This window comes from Mustela nigripes, chromosome 8 (assembly GCF_022355385.1).
Source record: "Mustela nigripes isolate SB6536 chromosome 8, MUSNIG.SB6536, whole genome shotgun sequence".
Taxonomy (NCBI): Eukaryota; Metazoa; Chordata; class Mammalia; order Carnivora; family Mustelidae; genus Mustela; species Mustela nigripes.
In genome coordinates, this window is record NC_081564.1 from 10722688 (window position 1) to 10739709 (window position 17022).

General features: G+C 57.1%; 1 protein-coding gene across 2 annotated transcripts in view; it reads right to left on the minus strand.

Moving 5' to 3' along the window:
* The window catches only part of RBM19 (RNA binding motif protein 19), a 122650-nt gene that overhangs the window by 90645 nt on the left and 14983 nt on the right, over positions 1-17022 (minus strand). For both annotated transcript variants that reach the window (XM_059408498.1, XM_059408499.1), the window contains exons 9-16: positions 14900-14971; positions 13963-14166; positions 13108-13238; positions 12217-12338; positions 11681-11777; positions 9988-10098; positions 7709-7909; positions 6250-6379 (exon numbers count right to left, since the gene is read on the minus strand). In XM_059408498.1, coding sequence (XP_059264481.1) covers positions 6250-6379; positions 7709-7909; positions 9988-10098; positions 11681-11777; positions 12217-12338; positions 13108-13238; positions 13963-14166; positions 14900-14971 — 1068 coding nt within the window. The remainder of the gene's footprint in view (positions 1-6249; positions 6380-7708; positions 7910-9987; positions 10099-11680; positions 11778-12216; positions 12339-13107; positions 13239-13962; positions 14167-14899; positions 14972-17022) is intronic.

Genomic DNA, 17022 nt, shown 5'->3' on the forward strand with positions numbered 1-17022 from the left:
AAACAAAACAAAACAAAACAAACAAACAAACAAAAACAAAAAAAAAAACCCCTACCACCACTCAATACTCATAAATAGGACACTAGGACAGTTACAGCGCCACCAAAGAGTGGGACGGTATGTGTTCGTTAAAAATGATGTTTCTGAGGCCTATGTGAAGACAAACAAAGACGCTTAGGATGTAAAAAATTATGAGAAAAATGAAGATCTGAACTAATAAACAGCATAAACCCAACCACGTTCCGAACACACAGCCGAGAGACACACGGGGGAGCGAAAGCTAGAAGGGAAGGCAGAACGTGTCCTGGGTGTTTCTGGAGAACAGGATTACAGAGTGCTGCTGTTTCCAGGCCCCCAGCCCTCCTGTCACTCAGAAGGAACAGCATTTCAGGAAGGGGGAAGGGCAAACAGGAGGCTGTGTATCAGCAGGTGGGTGTGTGGCTGCGGCGCAGGCCAGCCGCGGTGACGTGCGGGGACGTCACCTGGGGGGTGACAGAAGGCTCAGAAGACTGAGATCAGCACCGTGACCTCTAAGAAGTCCTGCTGTGATGAAATGCTTGCAGTTCAACGTCCTCAATGTCCCCAAGTCCCATGATCAGGGTCCGGGGTCACGTCCCACCTCTGCATACAAGCTTCTGAGGCTTCGCCCACACTCTGCGGAAATCGGGGTCCATCTCAGAGGTTTTTCAAAGTAGTCATGAGACGGCACCCTCACACCCGTGTGGTTCTGAGCAGGGGCCCGTCCCTCCACACGGATCCACACCTGGCCTGTCCTGCCCGGCCCCGGCCCCAGGGAGGCAGCTCTGTGAGCCGGCTCCCGGCTGACAGACACAGCCTTTCCTCCCACACGCCTGCACTCAAACACTTCAAGCTTCTTGGGGTTCGAATCCTCCCTGCTCACTCTCACGCCGAGTACCCACACCTCCTCACGTCTGCCTCCCCTGCCCCTTGTGAGGCAAGCCGGACGCTTGCGAGGCCTAATTAAGCTTCAACCGATTTGTCATGAAACAGCCCTTTCAAGCCCTGATGGCAACGGGTGGCCGTGATGATGTCGTCTGTCTCACATGAGCTGAACAGACAGCCTTTGCCCCTCCTGCTCCCCCGGAGGTGAACCCAGAACTCAGACCTTCACTCCAGGACAAAAAAGAAGAAATCAACACAAAGGCTCCTCCCCCACCCAAGACACTAACACAATTTACCCAACAAGGGACTCCATGGTGTGGCTGTTTAAAGTCCACGTTCAAAGCAAAGCAGGGTGGACAGAGTATTGCTAATGATGGGGAAGCGAAGCTATGCAAAGTAGCTAAGACTTCGGGGTCTGAATGAGAACTTCAGTCGAGCTGAAAACCACGACCTTCAGCAGGGAATGACATTTCCACCCCACTGGCTCTCCTTGCATTTGCCATCTCGGAGATGAAAGCCGGGAGTGGGGGGTGGGGAAGGACAGCTGAGTAGACCCCCCCATCCTCCCACCCCTGCCCCACACACCAGGCACTGGGCTCGATGCCCCAGGTGCACGGTCTCATTAATGACCACGGGAGCAACGTCACTAAAAGTAGGTGGCCTGTAACCAACGCTAGAGGCTACTGCCTCCGAGCCCTAAATCTGAGGGATCTTCAGGTTGGGAGAGAGGTTCACAGAAGACCCAAGAGATTCTTTTTAAAGAGAAGACAGAGGTGGGGATGATGGTGACCAAGAAGGTTCATGGTTAGCTTTAAGGGGCAGCCCCTGTTTGGTACCAGCCAACTGCTGCTATCAGAGGACAGCTCAGGGTGGTCCCACATGCAGTTCTTCCAAGAGAAGCTGAAAATCCACCTTTCGACAGAAAAGCCCGTGGTTTTTTAATCTCAGTAACTAACTCAATGACCTGTGGCTTCTTTACCAGGCAGTGGTCAACCAATAAACCAAGCAGCTCATCGGGCCTTGGTGCAATGCTCCCTATACCCAGCCCGTGCACAGTCCACCAGCAGAGACGGCCGGCCCTCCCAAGGGCCCAGAATCCAGCTGGTTCCTGGTGTCCCGGGGGCTCAAAGGCTCCCCAGGACAGCAGCTCAGGGGAGCCCAGCCCCATCCTGCCTCCCTGCCCCGTTTCTAAGAGCTGTGTAAAGGGTCAGAGGCACCTGCCCCAGAGATGGGATATTTGCGTTTAGTGAAAGCTGAATGAAGCTTATGGTCAGGGTTGGATCGTGTCCATGGCAAGTGAGCTGCCCTTGCCCCTGCCCAGAAAGAACAAGGGAACAGTGAAGGCGGCCAGGACCTACGTCTGCCCCAGGTGTGTGGCTGGTCTGGCTCACCGGCTAATCGGTCAACCAGTAGCCCTGACCCCCAACATCAGGGACGAACGGCCAGCTTGAAATAAAAGACATGATTAAATTGGCCTGGCCCTCCTCCCAGAGGTGGAAGCACAGAGGTGTCTGTGGCTTCTCTAAACCTCGGTGTCCCCAGAAACCACTTGCCTGCATCCATAACTGCCCCTGGGATGCTGGGAGAAGGGACAAGATAAGGGGGCTAGTTTTGAGATCTGCTGAAAAGGAGGGGCCTGGAAAAATCCAGGGGCCCACAGACTAGCACAGAGCGGTGAAAAGCACACAGGCCTGAGGAAGGAGTGACCCGGGTCAGTCAGAGTCCTGGTGATGTCACTCAGTAGTGGTGTGGGCCACACCTCAGAGTCTGGGGGACCAGGTCCCTGCTGGCCACATCCCTGGGGAGGCCTTTTGCTCCCCAAGCGGCCAGGCAAGGCCAGGCCCGGCCCGGCTGGGGTCCACACCCGCGTCCCTGTCCAGAGAGGTATGTCGCAGAGGCCCAGTGCCACGGCCGCGAAGCCCAAGGTCATTTTTTTCAAAGCACTTCTGCTCCTGGTCCGAGTGGGGAGACAGAGAAGAGAACAAAAAAGGAGATACTGTGAAACTCAAACAGATGTTTGCCAACAAAATCACCAGGAAGCAGAGAAAGCGGGAAGAAGTAAGGAAGGGAAGCAGGGCAGGGCCAGAGGGTGGGGGTGCGGCTCAGGTTGGGGGAGGATTTCAAAGCAAGGTGGGCTGGAGGGGGCTGGGGCAGGCCGGGAGGATGTGCTTCCATCTGTAGTTAGCACAATAAAACCCAGTCACGCATCGCCACATGGGGCTTTATTATAATCAGGCCGCAGAATTTACTGTGCCCCCCCCCCCCCCTTCCCAGCTCTGGGCGCTGAAGGCTGACAGCAGAGACTGTTATCAGTTGCAAGCAGCTTTCCAGGACCTCCCCCGACTCTGAGCCCTTTATCTGGAGGTGAGGGTCTTGCTTGTGGGGAGATAAAACACACTGTCCCCCTCCCTCGAGACTGGTACAGAGAACAGGGAGCTTTCCAGAAAGGAAGGAGGGGGTGGGGAAGAGAAAAGCTCCATCCACTCCCCTCCCCGCTCCCTTCCTTCGGGGCTTGAGGAAGTCTAGGGCTTGGAGGCTGGCTGAGCCCCCACGCGATGGATTGGGGAAGCTTCCGGAACGAGGTAGAGGCCTAGGCAAGGGGGAGGAGCAGATGAAAAGCGACAGTGCAGGAGGCTGGGGAGGGGGCTCTGTATGCGATTCGTGTCAGAAAAGGAACAGAAAGGACAAAAAGAGGCCCAGGAGGTGAGCTCTGTGGGAATGCACCTGGTGACGTGGGCCTCAGCAGGGCTTGAAATCAGTCCAGACACGCACAAGCCCTGTCTGAAATCGGGCCCGCACCCGGGCCCCTCTGCCAGGCTCCGTGGCCTCCTTTATGTGAGTCTCGTCAGCCCCAAGAGGCAGGGCCTGTCAGGGGGAGTCTGTGTGGGAGGCTCTCGACACGGCAGCACAGGCCCCGGGAAGCAGGGCACAGTGGGGCAGGCCGGACTTGGGTACACGGTCTCTGCAAAGCCTCTTCTCCATGAGCTCTAGGATATGTCCATCCACACGACCCACTCTTGCTCCCACTGCAACATCTCAGCCGCCACCAACGGCCCCCATTTGTTCCCCCACCAGGCCTCGTCTGGGGAAGAGGGTCTGCGTGGCACCCACCCCGGCTCATAGCTGGTGCTCATGGCTGACGACAGGCTGCCCACCCCGGCTTCTGCTGCCAAAGCCACCAGAGACGCAGAGTTTATCGGTGCCTTCCCTGCGGGCCTCACCATACTCTCACCAGCGCCCTGAGAAGTCGGCACGGTCATCATGCCCATTTTACAGATGCAGAAACCGAGCCTCAGAGAAGGATGGCGGCTCGCCTGGGCACAGGGCTGTGAGAGGACAAGAGAGATGGTAACTTCCCCAGGAGCTCCGAGCTGCACCCTGAAGAACCCGAAGTGCTCGGGGCAGGGCCTGGCACAGCGTGAGCACCCTTGGGTTCACTCAGCACCCTGCACTGCTCTCCTTCCGGATGCTGAGCTCCAGTGGGGAGCCAGCAGAAATGTCCCCGCCCTGTGGGATGGACTTTCTAACAGCGAAGTCAGGCAGACAGACACCAAGGAAATGAGCCTGTTTACGGTTCCAGGAAGTGGGAGAGGGCTGAAACACAGCAAAGGGTAGCTCGTGGGGCGGGCGTCAATCAGTACCCCCAGAGGGAGCCAGGACTGTCCCTGTAATCGGTGCTGGCACCATCTCGCACCACTCCGACCACTGGGAAGGGGAACGACCGCTGGAGGATGACCCCTCCAAAACCACACTTCTACTGTGTGCCCGAGGCTTGGGACACAAAAGCCAGGATGACTCTGCCCCTACCTTTCCAGGCAGAGAGAGGCAGAAACCCTTCTTCCTGCATCGGTTCACTCCGCCCACACATGTTCATGGAGCCAGGCTATGTCTGGGGCCTCGTCGGGGGGCGAGGCACCCAGCAGTGAGCAAGGCAAGGGACCACACCAGGACATGTGCAAATGAGTGGGGCCACTTGGCACCAGGCTCGGTGGTCCTGCCAAAGAGGTGGGAAATGGGTCCTCGTTCCTGGCAAGTCTGTGCGCCCGAAACAAGGGCCAGCTTTGGCCAAAAAATAATCAGGTTCAGGATGAGCAAGTGAAGTGAACGGTGAGGTGGCTGAAGATTTTGGGGTGATGGCTGGTTAAGAAAATCACGGGACTGTGTCAAGAGAAGTCTTCCTGATGGCCTCAGGCGGGTTTTGAAGGGAACCTTAATCCCATCTGAGGACAGAACTAGGTTGGCATCAGGGGCTACTGAAGATTCAGATGGTAATTAGTAAGCCTGAGGACCGGGGGGCCTCCTGGAGCCTCGAAATGCAGAGACAAAAGAACTCCCCTTCCTGACCGGAACGGAGATACCAGACTAGGGGTTCCCAAGTGCAGACAGCCCCAGGAGGTTTATGGACAGTGAGGGCTATTCAATGAAAGGCCTGCTCTTTAATCTGAGAATTCTGCTCGCCCCGTTTTTGCCCTGAGATACCCTTTCTGGGAACGACGGTGGCAGATGGGAGCCTTATTTTCTCAATTCTTATTTCAATACATGGCTAACTCCATGGGGGGCTGGCTAGGAAAGCGGGGGACACTGCTGATGAGCGCTCCTAACCTGTGGGGAACAGGACCACCAGTCCTTTTCAAAATTTTTCAGGTCTTTAATTCTCGGCTGTGGTCATGAGCGCTTCCGCCCCCTAGGGGACATGTGGGAAACACCGCGGGGTCAAGGGCAGTGAGCTTCGGAGGGTCAGGGGCACTGAGCCCTCCCGACTATGCAGTGGGCAGAGGCTGCGCGTGTGAAAACCCTCGCTCTTTGCACAACCATCCCATCAGGAGGGGCCGGTGCTGCCTCGGTGCCAATGGCGTCCCCTCTGCCCCCAAGTGTGAAGCATTAGCTGGGAGGTGGGCCACCCCCGTCCTTGCCCCAGCGTCCCTTCCCTGTCCTGCCCTTGCGGTCCTGGGTGGCTTAGGGACCCTGTGCCACTCCAAGGACCCGGGCAAAAGTGTCTCCTCTGCCAGCCGCCCTCCCTGGCCAGGCACTGGGGCGGGGGCATTAAATAAGAAGGCGCCCACGGGCTCTGCTCTAAATCCCTACGGGTAGATTCCAGCGGTCTGTTCAACCTTTAACTGGCAAACTGTAAAGCTGCTACTTTATGCCACGCCTGTAATTTCTACGCTCTGATCTTAAGAACATCTTACATGCCTATAAAACCCGAGAGTCTGAAATATGCTGGTCTCCGGGACAAATAAAGAACTCTAAACCAAGTATGTGACAGACCATCGCGTGGCGCCCAGCCCTGCTACCTCTGTCCTCCACTTGCCCACGGCCACGGGACACCCTGATCACAGCTCTTACGGGTTGCTGGCTCTGTCCTGTCCTCTTCTGCAGGGCCTGCTGGTGGATCGCGGGGTTCCTTTGTCTGCGGGGCTGAGCCGGAGAAGACGCCCACTGGAGCCCACTCCAGGTACAGGGGGGCGTGGTGAAACTGCAGAGATAAAGCGGGGAGGCGCTCAGTTCCTCCTGCAGACGGAGAGCCTGAGGCTCACAGAGTATGGGCAACTCAACCAGAGGAACGGAGCCAAGAAGAGTGGCACAGTCTGGAACCTTCTGTGCTGCCTGACCCACGAGAACACCACACTCCCCACCACCCTTGTTGCAGCTTGGGGCTCAGGGGACAGGCCCGAGCATCTGTTGTCATTGGACACACTGGGGTCTCCGTGGGTCTTCTGTGATCAGGGAGTGAAGGGGAGTGGGATGGGGAAGCAGGATCACTTATGAACTGCGGCTCCCCAGGAGGAAGCATGGAAGGGCGGTCAGAACACTTTCTCTCCCTCCCCTGCCTGTAGACCACAGGCAGTGCGTGCACGCACGTGTGCAGGCACATTCTTTCCTTTTACAAAACGGACAAACCAGACACTGATAAGCAGTCTGTGGACAGCTAAAGTGCCTGATAGAGAGAAGCTACTCATCTCGGATGAATGGTGCCCCCCCCATAAAGTTATGTCCACATTCCCAAATCCTAAAACCTGCGGATTTGGGATTTTATTTGGAAAAAAAGGATCTTTGCAAATATCATTAAGTGAAGGATCTTGAGATGAGAGCGTCTGAGTTATCTGGGTGAGCCGGGAATCCGAGGACAAGGGTACACACAAGACAAAGGCAGAGTTAGACCTGGGACAGGGGAAGAAGACCACGTGAAGACAGAGGCAGAGACCAGACAGATGCAGCCACAAGTCAAGGGACACGTGGGGCCACCAGAAGCTGGCAGGGGCAGGGAAGGGTCTCTCAGAGACTTCCAAGCAGGCAGGGACCTGGGTCAGCTGGATTTCTGACTTTGGGTCTCCAGAGCTGGGAGACAATACCCCAGCTCTGCTGTCTCAAGCCCCTGCTTTGTGGCCGTTGATAAAAGAAACCACAAGAAGATAACCTACTGCTATACATGTGCATATACACAGGACTTCTTTCTCTTTTTACAGAGAAACAGGAGACTGCCCTCTTACAGAAGTGACTTTCAACTTACTGGAAATGCAACATACCAGAGGCTCCAGGAAAGATGGCTCTAATTCGCGTAGGAGTAGAGAGCCAAGGAAAGCGAGAGTGAGGCAAGGAACCTCATGGGGTGCTTCCTGGGGGATGTCTAGAGAGGCCTTCTTGCATGCTCCTGGCCCGAGGAGGCGGGGTCATAGGCCACATGGGAGAAGCTAGTTTGCAACCAGTGACCAGTGCCACCAGCCAGGTCTGCAGTGAGGCTGCTTGCTGGTCCATCGCCACCACCCCCCTCTGCCCTCTCCCCAGCAGGCCCCAGCAGCCCTACCTTGGAGTAGGCCAGATGTCTGAAGGCCTTGCGGGCCTCCAGGGGCTCCACGAACTCCACGATGGCGGTGACACCGCCCTCGGGCAGCAGCACGCGGCCCAGGCTGCCGAAGCGGCCGAAGGTCTCCTGCAGCTCAGCCGCCAGGGTGCCTGCCGGGAGGTTCTTGACCAGGATCACGGTCTTGCTTCGCTCGGCCGCCGCCTGCAGGCAGGGAATCAAGACACATGGGGACAACAGAAGGGAGGCTCTCCAGGCTGACCCCAGCGCCCACCTGCAGCTCTCTCTGCGCCAGGCACCCCTTTGGGACCTCAAGTGCCAGGTACTTGGGGAGCAGGCCCCGAGATCCCACTCCCTCAGACATGGTGCTCCAGGGAGAGAGGTGGCTCCTCGGGGCGAGGAGGGGCGAGGGCCCCAGGTCTAGAGCCCAGGTCACACGTCAGCCCCTCCACTTCTGAGCCACGGCAGATTCTGCCAGTGCCCGCCCACAGCCCTCGCTGGATCTTGCGGATTGTCCCCGCCCAGACTGCCAATGGCCAGGATGTGCATCTTGGTGCCAGAGGTCTTGTCCTGGACCTGCAGGGCACCTGCTGTCACACATGGGGCAGGCGGGATGGGCTTGCACGTTACTACTGCGGGAGCAGCCTGCGACACTCAGAGCTACGTGCGTCCGTCCTCATGGTGCGGTGGGGACACAAGTGTGTAGTGTGAGTTCTGCAGTGATCCCCCAGGCAAACAACAGCCGCCTGCTATAGCAGCTCTTACTGTGATAAGCGCACTCTCTGTTGGTCTCCCCTTGAACTTTCTCAACCGTTCTCACTGGCCAGTGAGAACCAACCTTGAACCTCTTCAATCTGCCTCTGGGAGAAGCCCCACGAGACACTACGACGGCCCTGGTACGTATATGTACGTCGGTCTCAGCCCCTTCCCTAACGCCAGGACAGGGCGCCCACTTCACAGGAGCCTCGCAGGGAGGGAATGAATTACACACACTAACACGAGCCAAGCGCACATCGAATGTGCCACCCTGTAAATGTCAGCGATCAGTTTACTGAAAAATCAAGTAGCAAGGGCACCAAAGAAGCAAGATATTACAGCAAAACTCCTGGCATATGGGGTATCTGAGCAGGAGTCTTAGCTTAGATATGAATCTAACCTGAAACTCTGGCCTCAGTTTTCTCATCTGCAAAATGGGCAGGAACACCCATCCTGTAGGCCTCACTGTTGCTGTGAGGACTGAGTCAGGCAGAGGCCATCTGCAGGTGGGAAGGGCTGGGCCCCAGTGGGCTTCAGGTACAACTAAGGCCACAGAGAATAACGGTTAGGGGCGCGGGCTCTGGGGCTGCATTCTGATCCACACCCAGCTGTGGGACCTGGAACACATGACTCAGCTTCTGTGGACCATGATGGGAACACACAGGGCTGCTTTCCTCGGTTGTCACGTGAGGGAAAGGAATAATAAAACACAGATTTGGGGGAACTGTGGGGAGTCCCAGGAAGTGCGAGCCTTCAGCATCCGTATTTCACACATGCATTCGCCCTGGAGGTTGGCCTGGACAGCTGAGAGGGCTACTCGGGGGTCAGAACTCGAGATTTAGTCTGGGCTCCTGCCACAGGCTTGGTATTTGACCTCTAATCCGCCACCCCCACCGCCTCTCTGGGCCTTAGTTTCCTAGCCTGTGAGAGGGAGTGGGGGATGTGAGCAGGTCTCAGCAGGCTTGTGGGACTTGGTGAACCATCTGTCATCTAAACTCCTACCTGGTGGAGAAGGAGCATTAGGGGTCCAGACTGCTCTCCTACCTGGTCCAACCAAAGTCTTAACTCACAGACTACAAGGGCTCCTAGTAAGCTACTGGGCGGGGCCCCTGCACACAGCCCCCAAGAGACACCATGTGAGTCAGACGGGCTCCTTGTCTGAGCCCAAGGGATATTTTCTTCTTTAGAGACAATTTAGGGATTAATAATCATCATCCTGGAAAGACCTGATCTTGAGATGCCTGTGTGGCTCAATGGGTTAAGCCTCTGCCTTTGGCTCAGGTCATGATCTCAGGGTCCTGGGATCGAGCCCTGCATCAGGCTCTCTGCTTAGTGGGGAGCCTATTACCCCCCACCCCCCTGCCTGCTTTTCTGCCTACTTGAGATCTCTCTCTGTCAAAAAAATAAAAACTTAAAAAAAAAAAAAAAAAAAAAAAAAAGGAAAGCTCTGGTTTTCAAACCAACCTGAATCTGAAACCCCATCCGTGGGCCTCTAGCCACCGGTGGCTTGCTGACCTGGCACCCACCTGGCTGAAGGAGTCCAGGCTGACCCCGTTGTCCAGGAGGAAGCGTCGTACTTCTTGGACGAGCTGGGTCTCCCCCAGGGCCACACGCACGGCCACACTGCCCTTGGTCTCCTATGGGAGGGGAGGGGGAAGAGGCCCTGTTAGCTGGCGGGCTGGTGACAGGTCAGCTGTTTCATCTCCCAACAGCCTGAGGAGATGGCTGGGTGGGGCTGGGCCCTGCCATCGCCCCTCGTGGACCCATAGTGATCTCGTGGCTTGGGCTCTGGGTCTCTCACAGTAAATCAAGAGCCCGGTGCCTCCCACTCCAGCTTCACTCCCCACCCTCCATTTCAGCCGAGCAGGCCAACCTCAGCCCCACCTTGGGTCTCTATACTCTCTGACCTCCGCCTACATGGTGCTTACCCACAATCCAATCCCCCCCTCCACCCAGTTTCTGCCTAGATGTCACTTTGCTGACTGGTGACCCTCACTCTCACACCCTCTCTCCTACTCTGCTTAGCCTTCCCAGCCATCACGGGTGTGCTGCACCTGTTTATACATGTCTTCCTTCTCTGGAAGGTTCTAGAAGAGCCAGCCTTCCTGTGTGGGGTGCCTGTGGGATCTGAACTGGCCGCATGCCTCCTAAGTGTCTAAGGCCTGGAGGTGACCGGCCCAACATGGGGGCCACGCGCCACATCTGGCCACTGAACACTAGAAACGTGGCATGTGAGCATCCAGAAGTGCTCGGAGTATAGAACATATGCTGGATTTTCAATACTTAGTGAGAAAGCAAAAGGCGAAGGGATCTTGTCATCTTTCACACCGTGTATTACGTAGACATGGTGTCCTGGCTATGCTTGGGCTATACTGAATTACACAAAACAGATTATGAAAACAAACCTTGCCTGTTTCTTTTTGGTTTTAAAAAAAACGTGGCCATTATGATGTCTGCCACTACACACGGGGCACACATTCTAGATCGAATGGGCAGCGCTGACTTGGGAGTGCTGGGCGGGAGGAAATGACAATGGGTCTGTGGTTTATGGGGCAAAACCACAGATCTCCTTTGCTGATTGGCTGGAAAACATACTCCAAGGTTTTGCCGAAGATGGACTTAGCCACAGTGTAAATAGAGGCCTGCACATTTTAAGGAAATTGTGTGACGTAAGGGGGCTGGAAAGATGAATGGGAGAAGTCAGCAAGAATCCGGTTTGACTTCGATGGGAAGAGGGACAGAGACCAATGACTCCCCTTTCTTCGTCTCAAGGATTGCCCCCCCCACCCACAGCTGAGAGACTGTGTGCAACAACACTTGGAGAGGCAGGTGATGTGGTTCAGAGCATGGGCACCAGAGTCTGACAGACCTGTCATCCCATCTGCCTTTTTCCAGGTGCATCACCTTGGGCAAGCTGCTTTGTGTCCCTAGGCCTCAGTTTCTTCCCCTGGAAAGTGGGACAGCAGGAGCACCGAGCTCATCGGGCTGTGGTGAGGAGCACCTCACAGCTGGGTCTCTCTGGCTTGGCTCCACACAAGCCCAGGAGAGGCAGGCCTGGAGCACAGAGAGGATACTTCCAGAGAAGGCTCCTAGGATGCCCACAACTTCAGCCTGAGGCCTGGGGCCTGTAGAGGACCCCAGAACCACAGCCCCTCCCCTGCTCTTTCTCCCCTTCTGATCAACCCAGAGCCAGATGCTTCAGACGGGACATCCACTCACGTGGTCAAACACTTGACTCTTGGTGGCACTGTACTTCTGTGCAATGGCGTCAGCCACAGCATTTGGGCCCATGAACAGCGTGTTCCAATTGTGAGAGCTGAGAGGAGAGGCAGAGGCAGAATGGGGACGTCAGACCAAGGCTGAACGAGCAGAGAATTTTCTCCGAGGAAAAAGCTCTAAGAAAAAAGTTCATCACCTGCCCTTGTAAGCCCCCAAAGCCTCCTCCTCCTCCTGCCAACTTACCTGGTGTGGATGGGCCAAGGACCCAGGGCCTGGAGACATGAGCAAGGACGATACAATCCCTGACACTGGACAAGCACTTACTTTGTGCCAGGGACCCAGCACTTTGCTTGTATCAGTTCATTTAATTCTTCCAACCCCAAGAAAGTAAGGCACCACTGTGATTCTCCCCATTAAGCCGATGAGGCAAGTGGGGCTCAGCAAGGTCATGAAAAAGAGGCTAAACCCATCCCAAGGGGCCAGAGCACGCAGGCAGCTGGAGGAGCAGGGCCCAGAGGCTGGCAGTGGGTAAGGACCTGGAGCTGTTGGCTTTGTCTTTAGATTCTTTCTTCTTCTTATAAGACGATGACCCTGAGGTGTCCGCGTCCTCGCTGGCTTCCTTCTTGATGGTGGAGGGTAACACATGAAGCATCCTTCCCTGGTTGAGGATGATGAGAAGAGGATGGAGGGCGGGGTGGGTCCACATCCTGCCCCAAGACATTAGTGCTAAGACCCTAGTCGGGAGATGCTGCCTCTGGGAGAACCCCCACATGGCTACCCTCACACCAGAATGGGGGCCTGGCCACACGACTCAGGGCCCCGACGCTGGTGGGAGATGTCTGACGCAGACTCAAGACAGAAATTGAGCATCTTATGAAAACCCCGCAGCAGCCCTCACCCCCTCAAACCCGGGCTCCCTCCCGGCCCCACACTCTGAAGTGAGGGCTCCACGTGGGTGGGAGCCGGGTCCAGCTGGGCAGCCCCAGGAGACCAATAAATCACAAATGAACGAATGAGTAGGGAGAAAAAGGAGAAAGGGAGCACAAGTTGGCCTGGGCTTGAGCAGGCGGGCAAAGCAAACTACGCGGTAACACTGGAAAAGAAGAGTTTCTTACGTTCTATTGTGCCTGTTTAACGTGACCGGCTTCAAACTCTCCTTCCCACTTCTCTCCCAAGTGGTATTTCTGGGCACGGAGGCATATGTGTTCATTTAACAGAGTTTTCAAGCCTCCACAGTGCACCAGGCGCTGTCCTAGGTGCTGAAGGGCCCTGCCCTCAGGAAGCTCCCCACCACGGGCTCCTGTGAAGCAGCGGCTTTGCACACTGTCTACGTTTTCTTAGAAATGTGGGTGCTTGTGCATGTGGACCCACACATCCTGTCCCCATCACCTGAGCCCAGCCACCCTCTGCCAGCCCAGGGCAGTCACCTGAAACACCTGCCCGTCCACTTCTGCGTAGGCCCTCACGGCGTGCTCAGGGAACATGAAGGTGACAAAGGCGAAGCCCTTGGGTTTCTTGGTCAGGCTGTCGATGGGGTAATGAAGCTCAGACAGAGGACCTGGGGACAGGACAGGTGTCAGCATCCTGGGGGCTGCAGCTGGGCCTGAGTGCTGGGCACCCGGCTCTTCTGGTTGGTCACCATGGTCACCATGAGACCACCTCAGTGGTCGAAAGTGGCCTTTCTCAATCCTTTACAAGTCTACCCTCCATCTCAAATGCTAACTCCAACCTTACAAACACGCAGCCCTGCGTGCTGAGTTGAGCCTCATGCCTTCCCGTTCTTGCCTGTGAAATAGCAGCGACCATGACAAACAAGACCCTATCACATTCCCCGGGGACGCTCGGTGTGGGGAGCAAGGTCTCAGACAGCGGAGCCCAGGCCAAGGAGCCCTGTTGCGTCCGCACCCCCCACCCGCTCCCATGCAGGGACTTCACAATCCGAGCAGCGAGAGTTCGGCCAGCAAGGGCTAACTTAGGAGATCGTCTCCAAATCTTGTCTGTTCTGTGTTTAGACAGAGAGAGCAAGGAGACACAGGGTTTAGACAGCTCACAACGCCCGTGACACGACCTTCTCCCGGGAGCCCTGCTAACCCCCGCGTCCAGGACATGGGAGCACTCCCAGCAGCTCAGGGATCACGGGCCCCATCTATGGAGGATGGAACAGAGCGAGAGGGGGAAGCCGTCTGCCTGTGGTCAGGAGCTGACGGGAGGCGGGCCCTCTTGGAGCCCAGGCCGACGGCTCACACACTACGTGCTAGGAGAGCCAGAGGCAGCGGCCCTACCGAATTTGGAGAAGAGCTGCTCCAGGTCCTCCTCAGTGCTGGTGTAGGGCAGGTTTCGGATGAAGAGCCTCCCAGAGTCGGCCAGGTCCTCCTCTTCTTCATTCTCCCCGAGGGTTCGGCCTTGCCAGGGTCTGGCGCTACTCTTCAGGGGCGCCTGGGCCGTAGGTACGTTCTTTTCCCTGAATACCTCAATGTAGCGCCCGCCTGCAGGAGGACAGAGTCAGGGCTCCGGCGCAGGCCCAGAACTTGCCTGCGACTCCTGGGCGGCGAGCCGAACTCTCCTTTGTGGCCTTACAGAGGCCACGGCCAAGGCAAGAGTGCTGGCACCCAGCTCTGTTACCAGGGTGGAGGTTCTGGGCCAGGGCTAGGCATGAACTGGAAGGAATCTCTCCCCGAATCTCACTCATCCTGCACATCTGGCTTTAACCGTGGTGTGGGGGGAGGAAGGGCAGCTGCTTGGTCACCGCAGGCCACCGTGCTGTATCCTCTACCCCTCAGGCACACTCCCTGGCTCTGCCTGGGCCAAGGTGTCCCAGGACAGCCCATCCTGGAGGACTGCCTTGCACTGCTGATGAACGGCTTCTGTGCACCGTCCCACAAAGCCAGAGCTTGCCCCTGCTGCTCCTCTGGGTTTTGCTCCAATGTCACCTTCTCACCGAGGCCCAAGTGGACGCAATCCTATTTGAAAACGCACCTGCTCCAATCCCAGCCCATCTGCTGGCTGCTTGTCTCTCCCCGCTCTACAGCAGCTACATCCTACCTCCTAACTCCTACCTCCAGCTACCTCCCACCTCCAGATGTTTTGGTTTATTCTGCTCACCGCTGTATCCCCAGTGTCTAGACCAGTGTCGGGCACACAGCAGACCCTCCCCCAAACATACGGAGTGACCGAATGAGCGAGCGAAGCCCTGCCACCAGGTGGAGGCTGGCCCCTTACCCATGTACTCCCTGTGGCATCTCAGAGCTTGCTTGACTTCCTCTTCACTGCTCAAGTCCACAAAGATGTACCCTGGGAGGGGACAGTGACAAAAGGGAGACTGCAGACACTGGTGGGAGTTTCACAGGAACACCCACACTGCGCTGGCTGTTTGGGGAATCTGAGCAGAAAGTGGGGGATAACCCCAAGCGGACTCTCCCCACCGCACCCCCAGCCACACCTCTCCTTGCGGGCAGTGCTGAGACCCCGCGGGCTGGTTTCACAGACGAAGGTGCTGACCACAGGAGGCCTGCAGCTCCCTTCCGGCCTCACCCCACCTGCACCAGGGCCCGCTCCATGGCCTCCCCTGGAAGGAGATGAGCCGAGGCGGAAATGTGTGACCAGCTCAGAACCTGAGCGGCTGTCTCCATGGGGACTCCGTCACTCGCCCCGTGCGCACAAACAAGCACACGGGACTGTTTCCTGGAGCATGGGGCCCCCCATCCGCAACCTCACAGGGCCAAAACCCCATGAGCGGCAGAGCGGCAGGGCTAAGAGACGGCGGCGTTGTAATGTGGTCCTAAGCCCAGGGGTCTAGGGCTCCATCACAAGGCTCTTTATTGCCTCTAAGGATTCCTCCTTCCTCTCCGTTCCCAAAGGCAGGCACCTCATCTATCCCCATAAACATCCCCCATCCTCTCCCTTCCCTTTCCGCCACACCCCAGCCCACCCCCCTCGCCCCTCGGATCCTTCCCTGGATGGCTGCAAAAGCCCCACGCAGCCCACCCACCCCTTGTGGGCCCGGCCCCAGGACCCTTCTGTCACCAGCCAGGGACTGTTCCGTATCCAACTGTGGCCTCCCCGTGCTTTAAGCCCCTGCTGCGCTCCTGCACCTCGGCTGGAGTCCATGGTCATAGTAAGCCCCCTGGCCTCGGGGCTGGGTCCTCCCTCCTCACCAGCTCTTCTGAGGGGACATCTGTCGCTCCTCAAAAGTGTTATGCTCCCATGCCAGCTCCCTCCAGCTCCCAGGCCTCCAATACGGTTTTCTCTCAGCCCTGACAGCTCTGATATGCTCCTTCCTGCTCCCCCTTGCCAGCCCCTGCTCACCCTGTGGTCTCCAAAGTACCATGAAAACAGGGGCACCCCTTCCTCCGACACCACCACCACTATTAACAGCAGCTCTCAGGAAGTATGTCGGAGGCATTCAGCAGAGTTTAAATGCTGTGTGTGTGCTAACTCACCGAGTCTTCACAATGGACCGGACTAGGTAGGACTGCCCCATTGCACAGATGAGGGGAGAGAGGCCAAGTCCCTCATTCAGGGTCATGGGACCCACCAGTGGCTGAGCTGGGATCTGAGCCCAGGCAGGCGCTCGACACCCGCTCCTTTACTGCACTCGGATAAAGGTGCACGGAGAGCTCGCTGGCTGAACGGCGCTGCCTGGGAAGCAGGGCTTTGTGCTCAGAGAGCGAGGGAGGAATCGCAGATACTCAAAGGTGACAAGACCATCCTTAAAGCAGGAGCCCTTTCTTCCCTGAACACCAGCCCCCACAGTTCTCAACCCCTCTACCCAGGCGGGAGTCTTCTTGCCAAGGACACCCTGCCTCCTGGTTGCTGCCTGGCCTTCCCCAGCCAGAGGCCCCCAGGGTGGCTCTCGGGAGGGCACCAAGTAAGCACAGGCGAGCCCCTAGCTCTCCAAGTGCAGACCCTTCCTGCCAGCGTGCTCCCTACCCCTCTGAAGCCTAGGGAGGGGGCTGGCCACCCAGAGCCGGAAGGCAGTGGGGAGGGCGGCCTGGGGCAACACCACACCCCTCGGCAACCCATAGCACTGCCCGTGGACTTGGCCGAGTAAAGCCCCGGGACCAGGGACATGTGTTTAAATGGAACAGGTGAGCCCATGAGCACAAGCATAGGCTGAGAGCAAGGACGGGAATGGGGGTTCAAGAGGGTAGAGCAGGGGCAAGCTACATACAAGACCATCAGAGGCAGCCCCTTGTCCCGAGTGCTTGAACACGTCCACTGAACTGGGGACACAAAGAACAAACACAGCAGCTGCCCTAAAAACATTCCCCCGAGGCGCTGCCCCTACCTCCCATCGATGCCCTCTGTCTCCCCAAACCCACCCCACAGAGGGCCCAGGCCTT